At 40.2% G+C, this 15,366-nt stretch overlaps 1 protein-coding gene and 1 long non-coding RNA gene across 2 annotated transcripts; both read left to right on the top strand.

Annotated features, from left to right (window-relative positions):
* Window positions 1–1,958: 1,958 nt before the first annotated feature.
* Window positions 1,959–5,381, top strand: LOC121845527 (C-type lectin domain family 12 member B-like; the record flags this gene model as incomplete). The annotated part of the gene is made up of 4 exons (XM_042317123.1): window positions 1,959–2,261; window positions 2,430–2,531; window positions 4,848–5,144; window positions 5,236–5,381. Coding segments are annotated over exons 1-4 (732 nt in total), but the record flags the coding sequence as incomplete, so codon positions are not given.
* A 100-nt stretch (window positions 5,382–5,481) lies between these two features.
* On the top strand, window positions 5,482–6,891 carry LOC121845528. Its single transcript, XR_006082627.1, has 4 exons — window positions 5,482–5,620; window positions 5,743–5,885; window positions 5,998–6,098; window positions 6,660–6,891. It is a non-coding gene; the product is annotated as an uncharacterized LOC121845528 (long non-coding RNA).
* Window positions 6,892–15,366: the final 8,475 nt, after the last annotated feature.

Raw genomic sequence — 15,366 nt, 5'->3', positions numbered from 1 at the left:
TATAACCAGCCAGGACATGTTACTGTATAACCAGCCAGGACATGTTACTGTATAACCAGCCAGGACATGTTACTGTATAACCAGCCAGGACATGTTACTGTATAACCAGCCAGGACATGTTACTGTATAACCAGCCAGGACATGTTACTGTATAACCAGCCAGGACATGTTACTGTATAACCAGCCAGGACATGTTACTGTATAACCAGCCAGGACATGTTACTGTATAACCAGCCAGGACATGTTACTGTATAACCAGCCAGGTTACAACCAGCCAGGACATGTTACTGTATAACCAGCCAGGACATTACTGTATAACCAGCCAGGACATGTTACTGTATAACCAGCCAGGACATGTTACTGTTACCAGCCAGGACATGTTACTGTATAACCAGCCAGGACATGTTACTGTATAACCAGCCAGGACATGTTACTGTATAACCAGCCAGGACATGTTACTGTATAACCAGCCAGGACATGTTACTGTATAACCAGCCAGGACATGTTACTGTATAACCAGCCAGGACATGTTACTGTATAACCAGCCAGGACATGTTACTGTATAACCAGCCAGGACATGTTACTGTATAACCAGCCAGGACATGTTACTGTATAACCAGCCAGGACATGTTACTGTATAACCAGCCAGGACATGTTACTGTATAACCAGCCAGGACATGTTACTGTATAACCAGCCAGGACATGTTACTGTATAACCAGCCAGGCCATGTTCCTAATGTGGATATCTACATTAGTGCAGACAACCTGAGGGACAATCAGATCAGCACCACGACGTGCAGAAAGTCGAGCTACGGCCTCCCGAGTGACACAGTGTGACTGGAACGAATTGCAAAAATCGCTGAAGTTGGAGACTTTTATCTCCCTCACCATCTCTGAGCAGCTAACACCAACATTCAAACCCATTTTTACTGCTATCCCCATGAGTTTTTAATTTACTTTTCTGCTCGCTGCACTGTACATAGTCTATCGGTAAATAGCCCACCCATTTTTACCTACCCAGCGTCATCCGGGTTACACTGCAATGCTTTATCTTGGCCAGGGTATGGCCCTCAACTAGGGATATCCTTGTCCCACAGTCGCGTTACTGCGACCCTGTGGACGGGCCGTGCACAGTGCATGCTGACACAGTCACCACCAGGTCTACGGTGTTTCCTCGACATGTTACCCTGTATAAGCATGTTACACATTGGTGCGGCTGGCTTCCAGGGTTGGTGGGCGTTGTGTCAAGAAGCAGTGCGGCTTGGTTGGGTTGTCTTTCGGGGAAGCACGGCTCTCAACCTTTGCCTATCCCGAGTCCGTATGGGAGTTGCAGCGATGAGACAAGACTTTAACTACCAATTGGATACCACATAATTGGGGAGAAAAAGGGGCTAAAAAATACATATACAGTGGGGTGAACAAGTATTTGATACACTGCCGATGTTGCAGGTTTTCCTACTTACAAAGCATGTAGAGGTCTGTAATTTTTATCATAGGTACACTTCAACTGTGAGAGACGGAATCTAAAACAAAAATCCAGAAAATCACATGGTATGATTTGTGAGTAATTAATTTGCATTTTATTGCAGAAAATCTCCCAACCTCAAACACCATGTTACACTTGTATTATCTTCCTCTTTCTACATTTCCCTTTTATTAGGAGGATGACATCATCAGCAGTTAGTCGCAGACTCAGAGACAGACACAGACACATACACATACACATACTCAGAGCAGAGACAGAGACAGAGACATACACAGACACAGAGCAGAGACAGACACAGACACAGACACAGACTCAGAGACAGAGACAGACACAGACACATACACATACTCAGAGCAGAGACATACACAGACAGACTTTTTGAGACATACACAGACACAGACTCAGAGACAGACAACCTCAACAGACACAGACACAGACTCAGAGCAGACTTTTGACATTTTCAGAGCAGAGACAGACAGACTCAGAGCAGAGACATACACAGACTCAGCGCAGAGACAGACACAGACAAAGGGGCAACGATAGCACCAGAACCTGAGTACAGACAGAAAGCACATTAAGTTATTGGAGATGTCTGAGGACATCTATGCTGTGCCAGATATGACAAAGAAGGTCAAGTTTAACAGAGGTGAGATGAAGGAGAGGATTGTGGATATCTATGTCAGTGCAGACACCCTGAGAGACGGTGAGACCAGCACAAAGAGAGAAGAGACAGCAGACACTGCTCCTAATAATGGACCAGGAGACCAGCACTCAGGTAACACACACACACACACACACACACTCACACGCAAATGCAAATAAATGACACACACAATACATTAAACACATGAGATTACCCTGTAGTACTACAGATGTATTTGTCCCAATCCTGGATAATACAGTAAAACACATTACCAAAGATGTTTAATAATGTGTTATTCAGTACATGTTCAGTGGTGGAAGAGACCCTCTGGAGTTGCTGCAGTGTGTCTGGGGCTGCTGTGTGTTCTCCTACTGGCTGGGATCATAGGTCTGTCGTTACAATGTAAGTCTACAGTATATCTATACTAAACAACAAAATGCAACATGCAAACATTTCTAAGATTTTACTGATTTACAGTTCATGTCAGTCAATTGAAATAAATAAATTAGGCCCTAATCTATGGATGTCACGTGACTGGCAGAGGATCAGCCATGGGTGGGCCTTGAAGGGCATAGGTCCACCCACTTCAGATCAAATCAAATCAAATGTATTTGTCACATACACATGGTGAGCAGATGTTATTGCGAGTGTAGCGAAATGCTTGTGCTTCTAGTTCCGACAATGCAGTAATAACCAACGAGTAATCTAACCTAACCATTCAAAAACTACTACCTTATACACACAAGTGTAAAGGGATAAAGAATATGTACATAAAGATATATGAATGAGTGATGGTACAGAACGGCATAGGCAAGATGCAGTAGATGGTATCGAGTACAGTATATACATATGAGATGAGTAATGTAGGGTAGGTAAACATTATATTAAGTAGCATTGTTTAAAGTGGCTAGTGATGTATTTTACATCAATTTCCATCAATTCCCATTATTAAAGTGTCTGGGGTTGAGTCAGTGTGTTGGCAGCAGCCACTCAATGTTAGTGGTGGCTGTTTAACAGTCTGATGGCCTTGAGATAGAAGCTGTTTTTCAGTCTCTCCGTCCCTGCTTTGATGCACCTGTACTGACCTTCTGGCCTTCTGGCCTCTGCATGATAGCGGTGTGAACAGGCAGTCGGGTGGTTGATGTCCTTGATGATCTTTATGGCCTTCCTGTGACATCGGGTGGTGTAGGTGTCCTGGAGGGCAGGTAGTTTGCCCCCGGTGATGCGTTGTGTAGACCTCACTACCCTCTGGAGAGCCTTTGTGAGTGTTTTTGGTGACAAGCCAAATTTCTTCAGCCTCCTGAGGTTGAAGAGGCGCTGCTGCGCCTTCTTCACGACGCTGTCTGTGTGGGTGGACCAATTCATTTTGTCCGTGATGTGTACGCCGAGGAACTTAAAACTTACTACCCTCTCCACTACTATCCTATCGATGTGGATAGGGAGGTGCTCCCTCTGCTGTTTCCTGAAGTCCACAATCATCTCCTTTGTTGACGTTGAGTGTGAGGTTATTTTCCTGACACCACACTCCGAGGTCCCTCACCTCCTCCCTGTAGGCCTTCTCGTCGTTGTTGGTAATCAAGCCTACCACTGTAGTGTCGTCCGCAAACTTGATGATTGAGTTGGAGGCGTGCGTTGCCACGCAGTCGTGGGTGAACTGGGAGTACAGGAGAGGGCTCAGAACGCACCCTTGTGGGGCCCCAGTGTTGAGGATCAGCGGGGTGGAGATATTGTTACCTACCCTCACCACCTGGGGGCGGCCCGTCAGGAAGTCCAGTACCCAGTTGCACAGGGCGGGGTTGTGACCCAGGGTCTTGAGCTTGATGATGAGTTTGGAGGGTACTATGGTGTTACATGCTGAGCTGTAGTCGATGAACAGCATTCTCACATAGGTATTCCTCTTGTCCAGATGGGTTAGGGCAGTGTGCAGTGTGGTTGAGATTGCATCGTCTGTGGACCTATTTGGGCGGTAAGCAAATTGGAGTGGGTCTAGGGTGTTAGGTAGGGTGGAGGTGATATGGTCCTTGACTAGTCTCTTAAACCATTTCATGATGATGGATGTGAGTGCTACAGGGAGGTAGTCGTTTAGCTCAGTTACCTTAGCCTTCTTGGGAACAGGGACAAGGGTGGCCCTCCTGAAGCATGTGGGAACAGCAGACTGGGATACGGATTGATTGAATATGTCCGTAAACACACCAGCCAGCTGGTCTGCGCATACACTTGGCAGCCAGATTCCAAAATGGCTTTATTACAGACAGAAATACTCCTCAGCACCCTCCCTCAGACGATCCAACAGGTGAAGAAGCCTGATATGGAGATCCTGGGCTGCTAAATTCTCTAAAACGACATTAGAGTTAGCTTATGTTAGAGGAATGAACATTCAGCTCTGGTGGACATTCCTGCAGTTAGCATGCCAGTTGCATGCACCCTCAAAACATGAGACATCTGTGGAATTGTGTGGGACAAAAAAAACTGCACATTTTAAAGTGACTTTTTATTGTCCCGAGCACAAGGTACATCTGTATAATGATCATGCTCACTAACAGGAATGTTAACACATTTGTGCACTTCATTTTAGAGCGTATGAACGTACATGTGACCAACACTTTACGTGTAGCGTTTATATTTTGGTTTAGTGTATATGTAGTTCTTATAATTCAGCTTTAGTAGTTCTGATGTGATCTATTTTAGTGAGCAACTTGTTCTTTATTGTTGTTGCAGACAGCAACTTCTCAAAGAACTCATCTGCAGAGAGAAACCAGCTACAGACCAGCAACAACAACCTAACTAAAGAGAGAGACCAGCTACAGACCAGTTACAATAACCTGACTAAAGAGAGAGACCAGCTACAGACCAGTTACAATAACCTGACTAAAGAGAGAGACCAGCTACAGACCAGTTACAATAACCTGACTAAAGAGACAGACCAGCTACAGACCAGATACAACAACCTGACGAATGAGAGAGACCAGCTACAGACTGTGAAGGTGTTTCTTAAAATGAGGCTAACCAATCTCAGTGAGTAAAACTACATTAACTACACTACATTAACTTTCATAAAGTATCCAGGGTGATCAGTTGAAGGAAAATAATGTTAATCGTCTTGTAGAGAAAACCTGTCCTGAAGGATGGCAGAAGTTTGAATCCAGTTGGTACTTCCTGTCTACTGAGACTAAAACCTGGAAGGAGAGCAGAGAGGACTGTCTGGAGAGAGGAGCAGACCTGGTGATCATAAACAGCAGAGAGGAACAGGTGAGAGAGAGAGAGAGAGAGAGACAGAGAGAGACAGAGACAGAGACAGAGACAGAGAGAGAGAGAGACAGAGAGAGACAAATACAATAACCTGACTAAAGAGAAAGACCAGCTACAGACCAGTTACAATAACCTGACTAAAGAGAGAGACCAGCTGCAGACCAGCGCCAACAACCTGACTAAAGAGAGAGACCAGCTACAGACTGAGAGAGATGTTCTTAGCGGGTGGCTTAACAATTGCAGTGAGTAAATCTACAGTAATACATTATCATTAACAACACATACCTGGTTATGTGTCTGTATTCTTTCATTAAGTGTATCCAGAGTGATAAATTGAAGTAAATTAATGTTAATCATCTTGTAGAACAAACCTGCCCTGAAGGCTGGCAGAAGTTTGAATCAAGTTGGTACTTCCTGTCTACTGAGACTAGAACCTGGGAGGAGAGCAGACAGGACTGTCTGGAGAGAGGAGCAGACCTGGTGATCACAAACAGTGATAAGGAACAGGTGACAGAAAGAGGGAGAGGGAGGGAGACGGTTAGAAATGATCAAACATATGAATATATATTTATATATATATATATATATACCTCTATGTATTTATCTTTCTCAACTACAGACTTTTCTCTTCAACCTCAAGAAGAGAGTCTGGATTGGTCTGATTGACTCTGTTAAGGAGGGGACCTGGAAATGGGTGGACGACACCCCACTGACCACAGGGTGAGAGATGATAACTAATCTGTCAATAAGGCTACATTCAACATTTTTCTATACAGGTTACTGTCATTGATGATACCAGTCATGACAATTAACTATGAAACATTTCTGTATATTATTTAGGATTATGATGTTCTAACTGTGACGTCTGATCGTTATTAAACCTGTAGGTACTGGTATTAACCATGATATCTGACTGTTGTTAACCCTGTAGATACTGGTATTAACCATGATATCTGACTGTTTTTAAGTTATCTTTTAACCAATATCGGAGTTTTTTAACCCTGTAGGTACTGGTATTAACCATGATATCTGACTGTTTTTAAGCCTGTAATGGTACTGGTATTAACCACCATATCTGACTGATGATAACCCTGTCAATACTGGCTACATTAACCATGATATCTGACTGTTGTTATACCCTGGTATTGGTCATTGATGGCATGATAGTCAACAAAGTTAACCCTTAAGATTTAACATTTCTTTATATTATTTTGTCTGACTGTTTTTAACCCTGTAGGTACTGGTATTAACCATGATATCTGACTGTTTTTAACCCTGTAGGTACTGGTATGACCCACAGCCTGATAATGCAGGTTCTACTGGGGAGGAGGACTGTGTTGAGATACACAAAGATCAGCGTGCTCTAAAGGCATGGAACGACTTGTCATGTGGCAGCAAACTCAACTGGATTTGTGAGAGAGCGTTTTAACATCACCTTGAGGAGTGACGGACTCCATCCTAGCTGGAGGGGTGCTCTCATCTTATCTACCAACATAGACAGGGCTCTAACTCCTCTAGCTCCACAATGAAATAGGGTGCAGGCCAGATAGAAGGCTGTTAGCCAGCCTGCCAGCTTAGTGGAGTCTGCCACTAGCACAGTCAGTGTAGTCAGCTCAGCTATCCCCATTGAGACCGTGTCTGTGCCTCGACCTAGGTTGGGAGAAATTAAACATGGCGGTGTTCGCCTTAGCAATCTCACTAGGATAAAGACCTCCTCCACTCCTGTCGTTATTGAAAGAGATCGTCATACCTCACATCTCAAAATAGGGCTACTTAATGTTAGATCCCTTACTTCAAAGGCAATTATAGTTAATGAACTAATCACTGATAATCTTGATGTGATTGGCCTGACTGAAACATGGCTTAAGCCTGATGAATTTACTGTGTTAAATGAGGCCTCACCTCCTGGCTACACTAGTGACCATATCCCCTGTGCATCCCGCAAAGGTGGAGGTGTTGCTAACATTTACGATAGCACATTTCAATTTACAAAAATGAATAAATAAAAAATACATTTAAAAAATGTAAAAATGCCGTTTTTGTCTCTTGAGCTTCTAGACATGAAATCTATGCAGCCTACTCAATCACTTTTTATAGCTACTGTTTACAGGCCTCCTGGGCCATATACAGCGTTCCTCATTGAGTTCCCTGAATTCCTATCGGATCTTGTAGTCATAGCAGATAATATTCACATTTTTGGTGACTTTAATATTCACATGGAAAAGTCCACAAACCCACTCCAAAAGGCTTTCGGAGCCATCATCGACTCAGTGGGTTTTGTCCAACATGTCTCTGGACATACTCACTGTCACAGTCATGCTCTTGACCTAGTTTTGTCCCATGGAATAAATGTTGTGGATCTTAATTTTTTTCCTCATAATCCTGGACTATCGGACCACCATTTTATTACATTTGCAATTGCAACAAATAATCTGCTCAGACCCCAACCAAGGAGCATCAAAAGTTGTGCTATAAATTCACAGACAACACAAAGATTCCTTGATGTCCTTCCAGACTCCCTCTGTCTACCCAAGGATGTCAGTGGACAGAAATCAGTTAACCACCTAACTGAGGAACTCAATTTAATCTTGCGCAATACCCTAGATGCAGTTGCAACCCTAAAAACTAAAAACATTTCTCATAAGAAACTAGCTCCCTGGTATACAGAAAATACCCGAGCTCTGAAGCAAGCTTCCAGAAAATTGGAACGGAAATGGTGCAACACCAAACTGGAAGTCTTCCGACTAGCTTGGAAAGACAGTACCGTGCAGTATCGAAGAGCCCTTACTGCTGCTCGATTTCCTATTTTTCCAACTTAATTGAGGAAAATAAGAACAATCTGAAATGTATTTTTGATACTGTCGCAAAGCTTCCTAAAAAGCAGCATTCCCCAAGAGAGGATGGCTTTCACTTCAGCAGTAGGAAAATATCATGATTATTAGAAAGAAAATTACGGACTCTGCGTATTCCTTCAAAGCTCAGTTGTCCTGAGTCTGCACAACTCTGCCAGGACCTATGATCAAGAGAGACACTCAAGTGTTTTAGTACTATATCACTTGACATAATGATGAAAATAATCATGGCCTCTAAACCGTCAAGCTGCATACTGGACCCTATTCCAACTAAACTACTGAAAGAGCTGCTTCCTGTGCTTGGCCCTCCTATGTTGAACATAATAAACGTCTCTCTATCCACTGAATGTGTACCAAACTCACTAAAAGTGGCAGTAATAAAGCCTCTCTTGAGAAAGCCAAACCTTGACCCAGAAAATATAAAAAACTATCGGCCTATATCGGATCTTCCATTCCTCTCAAAAATGTTAGAAAATGCTGTTGCGCAGCAACTCACTGCCTTCCTGAAGACAAACAATGTATACGAAATGCTTCAGTCTGGTTTTAGAACCCATCATAGCACTGAGACTGCACTTGTGAAGGTGGTAAATGACCTTTTAATGGCATCAGACGGAGGCTTTGCATCTGTCCTCGTGCTCCTAGACCTTAGTGCTGCTTTTGATACCATCGATCACCAGATGCTTTTGGAGAGATTGGAAACCCAAATTGGTCTACACGGACAAGTTCTGGCCTGGTTTAGATCTTATCTGTCGGAAAGATATCAGTTTGTCTCTGTGAATGGTTTGTCCTCTGACAAATCAACTGTACATTTCAGTGTTCCACAAGGTTCCGTTTTAGGACCACTATTGTTTTCACTATATATTTTACCTCTTGGGGATGTCATTCGAAAACACAATGTTAACTTTCACTGCTATGCGGATGACACACAGCTGTACATTTCAATGAAACATGGTGAAGCCCCAAAATTGCCCTTGCTAGAAGCCTGTGTTTCAGACATAAGGAAGTGGATGGCTGCACACTTTCTACTTTTCAACTCGGACAAAACAGAGATGCTTGTTCTAAGTCCCAAGAAACAAAGAGATTTTCTGTTGAATCTGACAATTAATCTTAATGGTTGTACAGTCGTCTCAAAGAAAAACTGTGAAGGACCTCGCCGTTACTCTGGACCCGGATCTCTCTTTTGATGAACATATCAAGACTATTTCAAGGACAGCTTTTTTCCATCTACGTAACATTGCAAAAATCAGAAACTTTCTGTACAAAATTTTGCAGAAAAATTAATCCATACTTTTGTTACTTCTAGATTAGACTACTGCAATGCTCTACTTTCTGGCTACTGTCGTGGAAATGTCCTGTATTACCCAATCATGAGATAGCAAACCACACACAAGTCAGAGTTATCATGAAGTCCATCTGTAATTATATGAGCTTCACCACAACCCTGTGACTCTCAGATCAATTCAGTGTCTATAAATGAATTCTCTGAGAGTGCTTACATATTGGCAACTGAGATCCTTTGTAGCAAAGACACACATAGCCAGACAGCATTGGCTATAAACTTTTGTTCAGTTTGGTCTCCTAAACTATGTTCTTATCTTGTTCTTGGTACCACTTAGGACCAAAAACATTACCTCATCCAATGGCATATATCAAATACACCCCCTCCTGGACAAGATCACAGAGAGACGTGACTGGCACACAGACATTGTGGAGCCACCTAACTGGTTCTGCATTAATCACCCCATCCCGTCACATGGTTTAGGAATAGTTTACAGACACATTCACAGATAAGACTAACCCGACCTCTCCCCTCTCTGGGCCCAAGTAACTTTATCCCACATAAGCATGCTTATGAAAATGAATAAAACATCTTATTTATAAATGTTACCTAAAGAATTCTGATTCTGCCATGACATTCCCCTCTCAGGGTCATTGTGCCTTCTAAAGAATCAGAACATTAATTAAATACTCAATATTTAAAATAAAATAAAGACAATCTAATCCCCTCAATGTCAAATACCTTAGCTTATATGTAAGCTTTCTCCCTTCTGAAACTAAGTTTACAACCTTTATTCTACAAGACAAACTTGCACATGTTTAATAACACAGAATAATCCATTTGAGGAAAATAAAAACATAACATATAAATGCTCCCTAAGTTACATGAGAACCAGTGTCTAAACACAGGCCTCCTCACAACATATAGGACAGACATCCCTCTAAGTCCTCATGCTCAGAAATATACTCAGGAATAGAGAATAGGTTAGTGAAATCATTCATATTCCAAATCATAATTAACAACCCAACTATTTATCCAACCAATATTTAGAATAGCATTCCTCAGTGATTCAAATGGGTCTTATCACTCAAAGTAAAAACCTCACTTTAACACACATCAATATTAGCAGAATTTACATTCAGTATAATTATCCCATAATTCTACTATTAACTTTTTTAATCATGATTATAATACAGATCAGTATCTCAATGCATTCTTAATATAAATTACTATAATTTTACATGGTGTAGACCTCTACAATCAACCTGATACCACAAAAGTATAAACTATTTTATTGGCAAAGTTGACCAATCCCCCCTCTCAGGCACTGATTCTTCTGGTGTCCTTTTCGTTCTTCTTCAGATAGCTTTACAGTTCAAAGTGGACGGCCCATGATAATGTTCCAATTTCAATGTCTCATCTTTACCACTCATGTCTTGTCCATTCGTCAACTAATATACCAGCATCATAAGAAAAGGTAAGAACAGATCTCTCTCCATGATCACTCCATGTGGACTGTCCTCTCACACTCCTGAGAGAAGCATGAAAGAAAAGCAGTTGATAGCTTAGATCGGATACTACACTGATTTCTGGCTTGGTTCCTTTCTCTCGGTAGAAGTGGTTCAGAAGGCCTTCTTCAACGCCTTTGTCACTCTTTTTCAGCCAGTTAGAGGGGGTTTTGAGGTACACACACTATTCGATCCAATTATCTCTTCCATGCATTACGATACCATCTGATGTCACTTCATGATAACCTCGAAAGAACAGATCAGAACAACAGTTTAGTTCAGTTCATTAACTACATGATAAATTATTACTTTTACCAATTATTCTTAATACAGATATCTAAACATATTTCAAAGAGAATATCAACACATTCTATTGTTTCAAATTGGCTTATACTTCCCATCTCACTGTCAACTCCATCGTAGAGACAAGGATCAAGAAGTTAGACCTCTACCCCTCGGGAATAGAGCAAAACAAACACAACAATACAATACACTCAACAATACAATTACACTCCTTCACATATCACTCAAGGTGTATAACTTCAATTCAAAACCTCAAACTGAATCCTCCCCCATTTTTTACTCATATCTCTCCGTGTGAGAGTAATGTAAAAAACAAAACCACTACTGGAAAAAAATTAATAAAATACAAATAACCTAATCAAATAAATCTTTAAACTGAAAAAACTCCACAAAGAACAATTATTTAACCCTTTGTGATCATAGGAAAATAGACTTAAAGCAGCATACCCTTAGTTAAAAGCAATGCCCTCTCCTTCTTCACATTGGTCTAAATTACAAATATGGCTAAGAACTATAAACTCAAACATATTTACCAATTACACAAATTATATTAAAAACAGTATTACAAATGACCATAAATTCATTATCCAAATGGCTTTCCAATGCAGGTGATCAAGCCACAACGGAAGGTCATCAGAGGTCATAGATCATACAAAACCTTTCAAAGAAGTGTTTTTTACTATATTACACAAATTATAAAAATAGTCAATTATTTCCTACTTGCTTGTATCCCAGGTTCCCAGAACATTCCTTTATCAAAAGAATTAGCGTGTGTAATTAAAAATCAGAAAATAAAAACTAATTAAAATCCCATGTGCGTGCTTGCCCCTTTAAAACCTCTAATGACTCCCCATCCCGCATGAGGGAGCGTAATCATCGCCTGACACTAATTAGCATAACGCAACGGACATAAATATTCCAGGAAAATATTCCTATTCATGAAAATTACAAATGAAATATATTGATACACAGCTTAGCCTTTTGTTAATCACCCTGTCATCTCAGATTTTCAAAATATGCCTTACAGCCAAAGCTAGACAAGCATTTGTGTAAGTTTATCAATAGCCTAGCATAGCATTTTGTCCAGCTAGCAGCAGGTAACTTGGTCACGGAAATCAGAAAAGCAATCAAATTAAATCGTTTACCTTTGATGAGCTTCGGATGTTTTCACTCACGAGACTCCCAGTTAGATAGCAAATGTTCCTTTTTTCCAAAAATATTATTTTTGTAGGCAAAATAGCTCCGTTTGTTCTTCACGTTTGGCTGAGAAATCACCCGGAAATTGCAGTCACAAAAACGGCGAAAAATATTCCAAATTAGCTCCATAATATCGACAGAAACATGGCAAACGTTGTTTATAATCAATCCTCAAGGTGTTTTTCAAATATCTATTCGATAATATATCCATTGGGATAATTGGTTTTTCAGTAGGACCGATTGGAGTAATGGCTACCTCTGTATTTTACGCGAGAATCTCTCTGGGAGCATCAGGTGACCACTTGCGCAATGTAGCCGCTTACGGGTATTCTTCAACATAAATGCGTAAAACTACGTCACAATGCTGTAGACACCTTCGGGAATACGGAGAAAGAGTAATCTGGTTGATAGCCCATTCAGTGCTTTCAAAACATGAGGCACTTCCGGATTGGATTTTTCTCAGGCTTTCGCCTGCAACATCAGTTCTGTTATACTCACAGACAATATTTTTACAGTTTTGGAAACTTTAGAGTGTTTTCTATCCTAAGCTGTCAATGATATGCATATTCTAGCATCTTGTCCTGACAAAATATCCTGTTTACTACGGGAACGTTTTTTTTTTCAAAAATGAAAATACTGCCCCCTAGTTACAACAGGTTATTAAGATACCTTTGCACTATAACAAATGGGAAACTCAAATCAAACATAGTATTTTAAAAAACACCAACAAATAGTCATAACAAATGTTTTATGTGTGTGTATTTGCAAACCTTAAGGTAAAAACAAAAACTTCCAGGCCCTTTTCAATTTGGTAGTTTATGGCCTCAATCTCACTCACTCTCCCCAAGATTATAGTCCCAGGAAACATTCCAAAGAGAGACAATGAAACACCCATTTTCTCAGAAAAAACACAAAACACTTTATTAGTATTCATTACACTACATCTATTCAGAAACTCAAAAGTGAACTATAAATCAAACCTAATGATAATTCCACTGTACCTCAAATCATTAATCATAAGTTTGAATCAACATCAATGTATATGTATGCTTAATTGAACACGTTACCCTTAGATACAATTATCCTTACTATCTAAATGTAATACTTTTTCCTCTGTCGCAAATGTAGGTCATTTCTCAGCGTAAGAAATCAGTAATTTAATCCCAGGCATTTAATAAAAATGTAGACGTGTTCTCCCATGGCTCCTTCAACTTACATATTTAGATAACTTCCATCCATCCCGGAAGAAAGAATCCTACTCAAACACATCAGAATACAATGTTTAATTAAGTTAAATCAACTCCTAAACAAACAAATAAACAAACCCCTTTAATCAGCAATCTAATCATTTCAACCTGTTGATATAAATTTAGTAAAAACTATCATGATTTTTAACAAATCTAAAATCTTTCAAAAGTTGGCGCTGTCTCATCAGCGTAAAAATCAAAACAAACTTTGTTCCACTCATATCCACAAAGTTTTCATTCCCCAAAGGTCAATACTGTTCAGTATGTCCATTAATGATTCTCATTCTGTCTGTACAGGGTCTGAAGTTCCAATGTATGCAGATGATACAGTGATAAATTCATGCAAATAACAAACAAACAAACTACACAAGAACTCACTACTATAATGGTTCAGATGACAAAATTGCTCAGAGACTCATGTTTACATCTCAATAAAATAAAACACAGTCTGCATGTTAAAAAAAACAACTGATGCCCCTGAGACAGATGTCTATGTATCAGGGGAAAAGCTCCCAGTGGTATCTGATTTTAAGTGCCAAGGCATCATACTTGATTCCAACCTCTCTTTTAAAAAGCAAATAAAAAAGGAACTCAAATAACCAAATTCAACCTAGATAATTTCCCAAAATATATGAAATTGTTTTGACTCTATAGAGGTAACAAAACTATAACTAAAATCTATGATACTCCCCCACTTAACATACTAGTTTACTAGTTTGGCCCAAGCTTGCTTTTCAACATTAATACCCTGACATTGTTCCACATAATGGAAACAGATTATAATGTTAGACTACATGAACTTTCCTGCTCAAATTCACAGGTGTTACCTAAACCATCAAACCAAGAATCAATAACCATCAGAATACATTATCACAATGTTTTACGATTCAAACATTCAGATCTCCCTTTCTTATAGCCAAATATAGCCATGTTCGCCACCAATCAGTGATGGCTACCTAGCGATTTTGTAGCTAGTTTTAGCATCTTTTTAGACTACCCTCACGATATACAGCTACTTTTAAAAATGTATTTGGAAATTCTTATCAACTTCTGAAAAGTGACTCAAAGCTATAATGCACGCATTTTCCTTCTAAATGACACAAAAAAAATTCTTTGTCACCTTCAGTCACAACATCATTGCCGTGTTGGCAAAAGTGCATTGTGAGCGATATCAGCAGCAGGCGCTGAGCCCAAGCCCAGCGACTTTCAATGAATTGCAAATTATTGTTGGCTGTCTGCAGCAGCAGTAGTACGGGTTCGGTAACCCAAACCCAATTTATCACAAATGTTGGACCTTGAATAAAACTTACAACATCAATCAACATCTCTCAATCAAAATTGTACTGCCAGAAGTACAAAAAAGAGTGTACCTGTACAACAGTAAAAACAATTTGAGTAATATTATTGTATATCCAATGTAAACACGCAGTTTTACGTTATTCCACAACAATCTACCTGCCTCTAGCAACTTACCCTGAACATTAGTAGCCAACACAGCAACTAACTCTCTTCCTTACTTTCAGCATAACAAATCCTATTACTTTTTTCTCAGTGGGCAAAAATATATATAACCCCTCTCATTTCAACGTTTTTCCTTACCTC

Source organism: Oncorhynchus tshawytscha, unplaced genomic scaffold, assembly GCF_018296145.1.
Source record: "Oncorhynchus tshawytscha isolate Ot180627B unplaced genomic scaffold, Otsh_v2.0 Un_contig_7123_pilon_pilon, whole genome shotgun sequence".
NCBI lineage: Eukaryota > Metazoa > Chordata > Actinopteri > Salmoniformes > Salmonidae > Oncorhynchus > Oncorhynchus tshawytscha.
The sequence above is the reverse complement of the archived record's forward strand: the minus strand, read 5'-3'. Positions and strand labels throughout refer to the sequence as shown.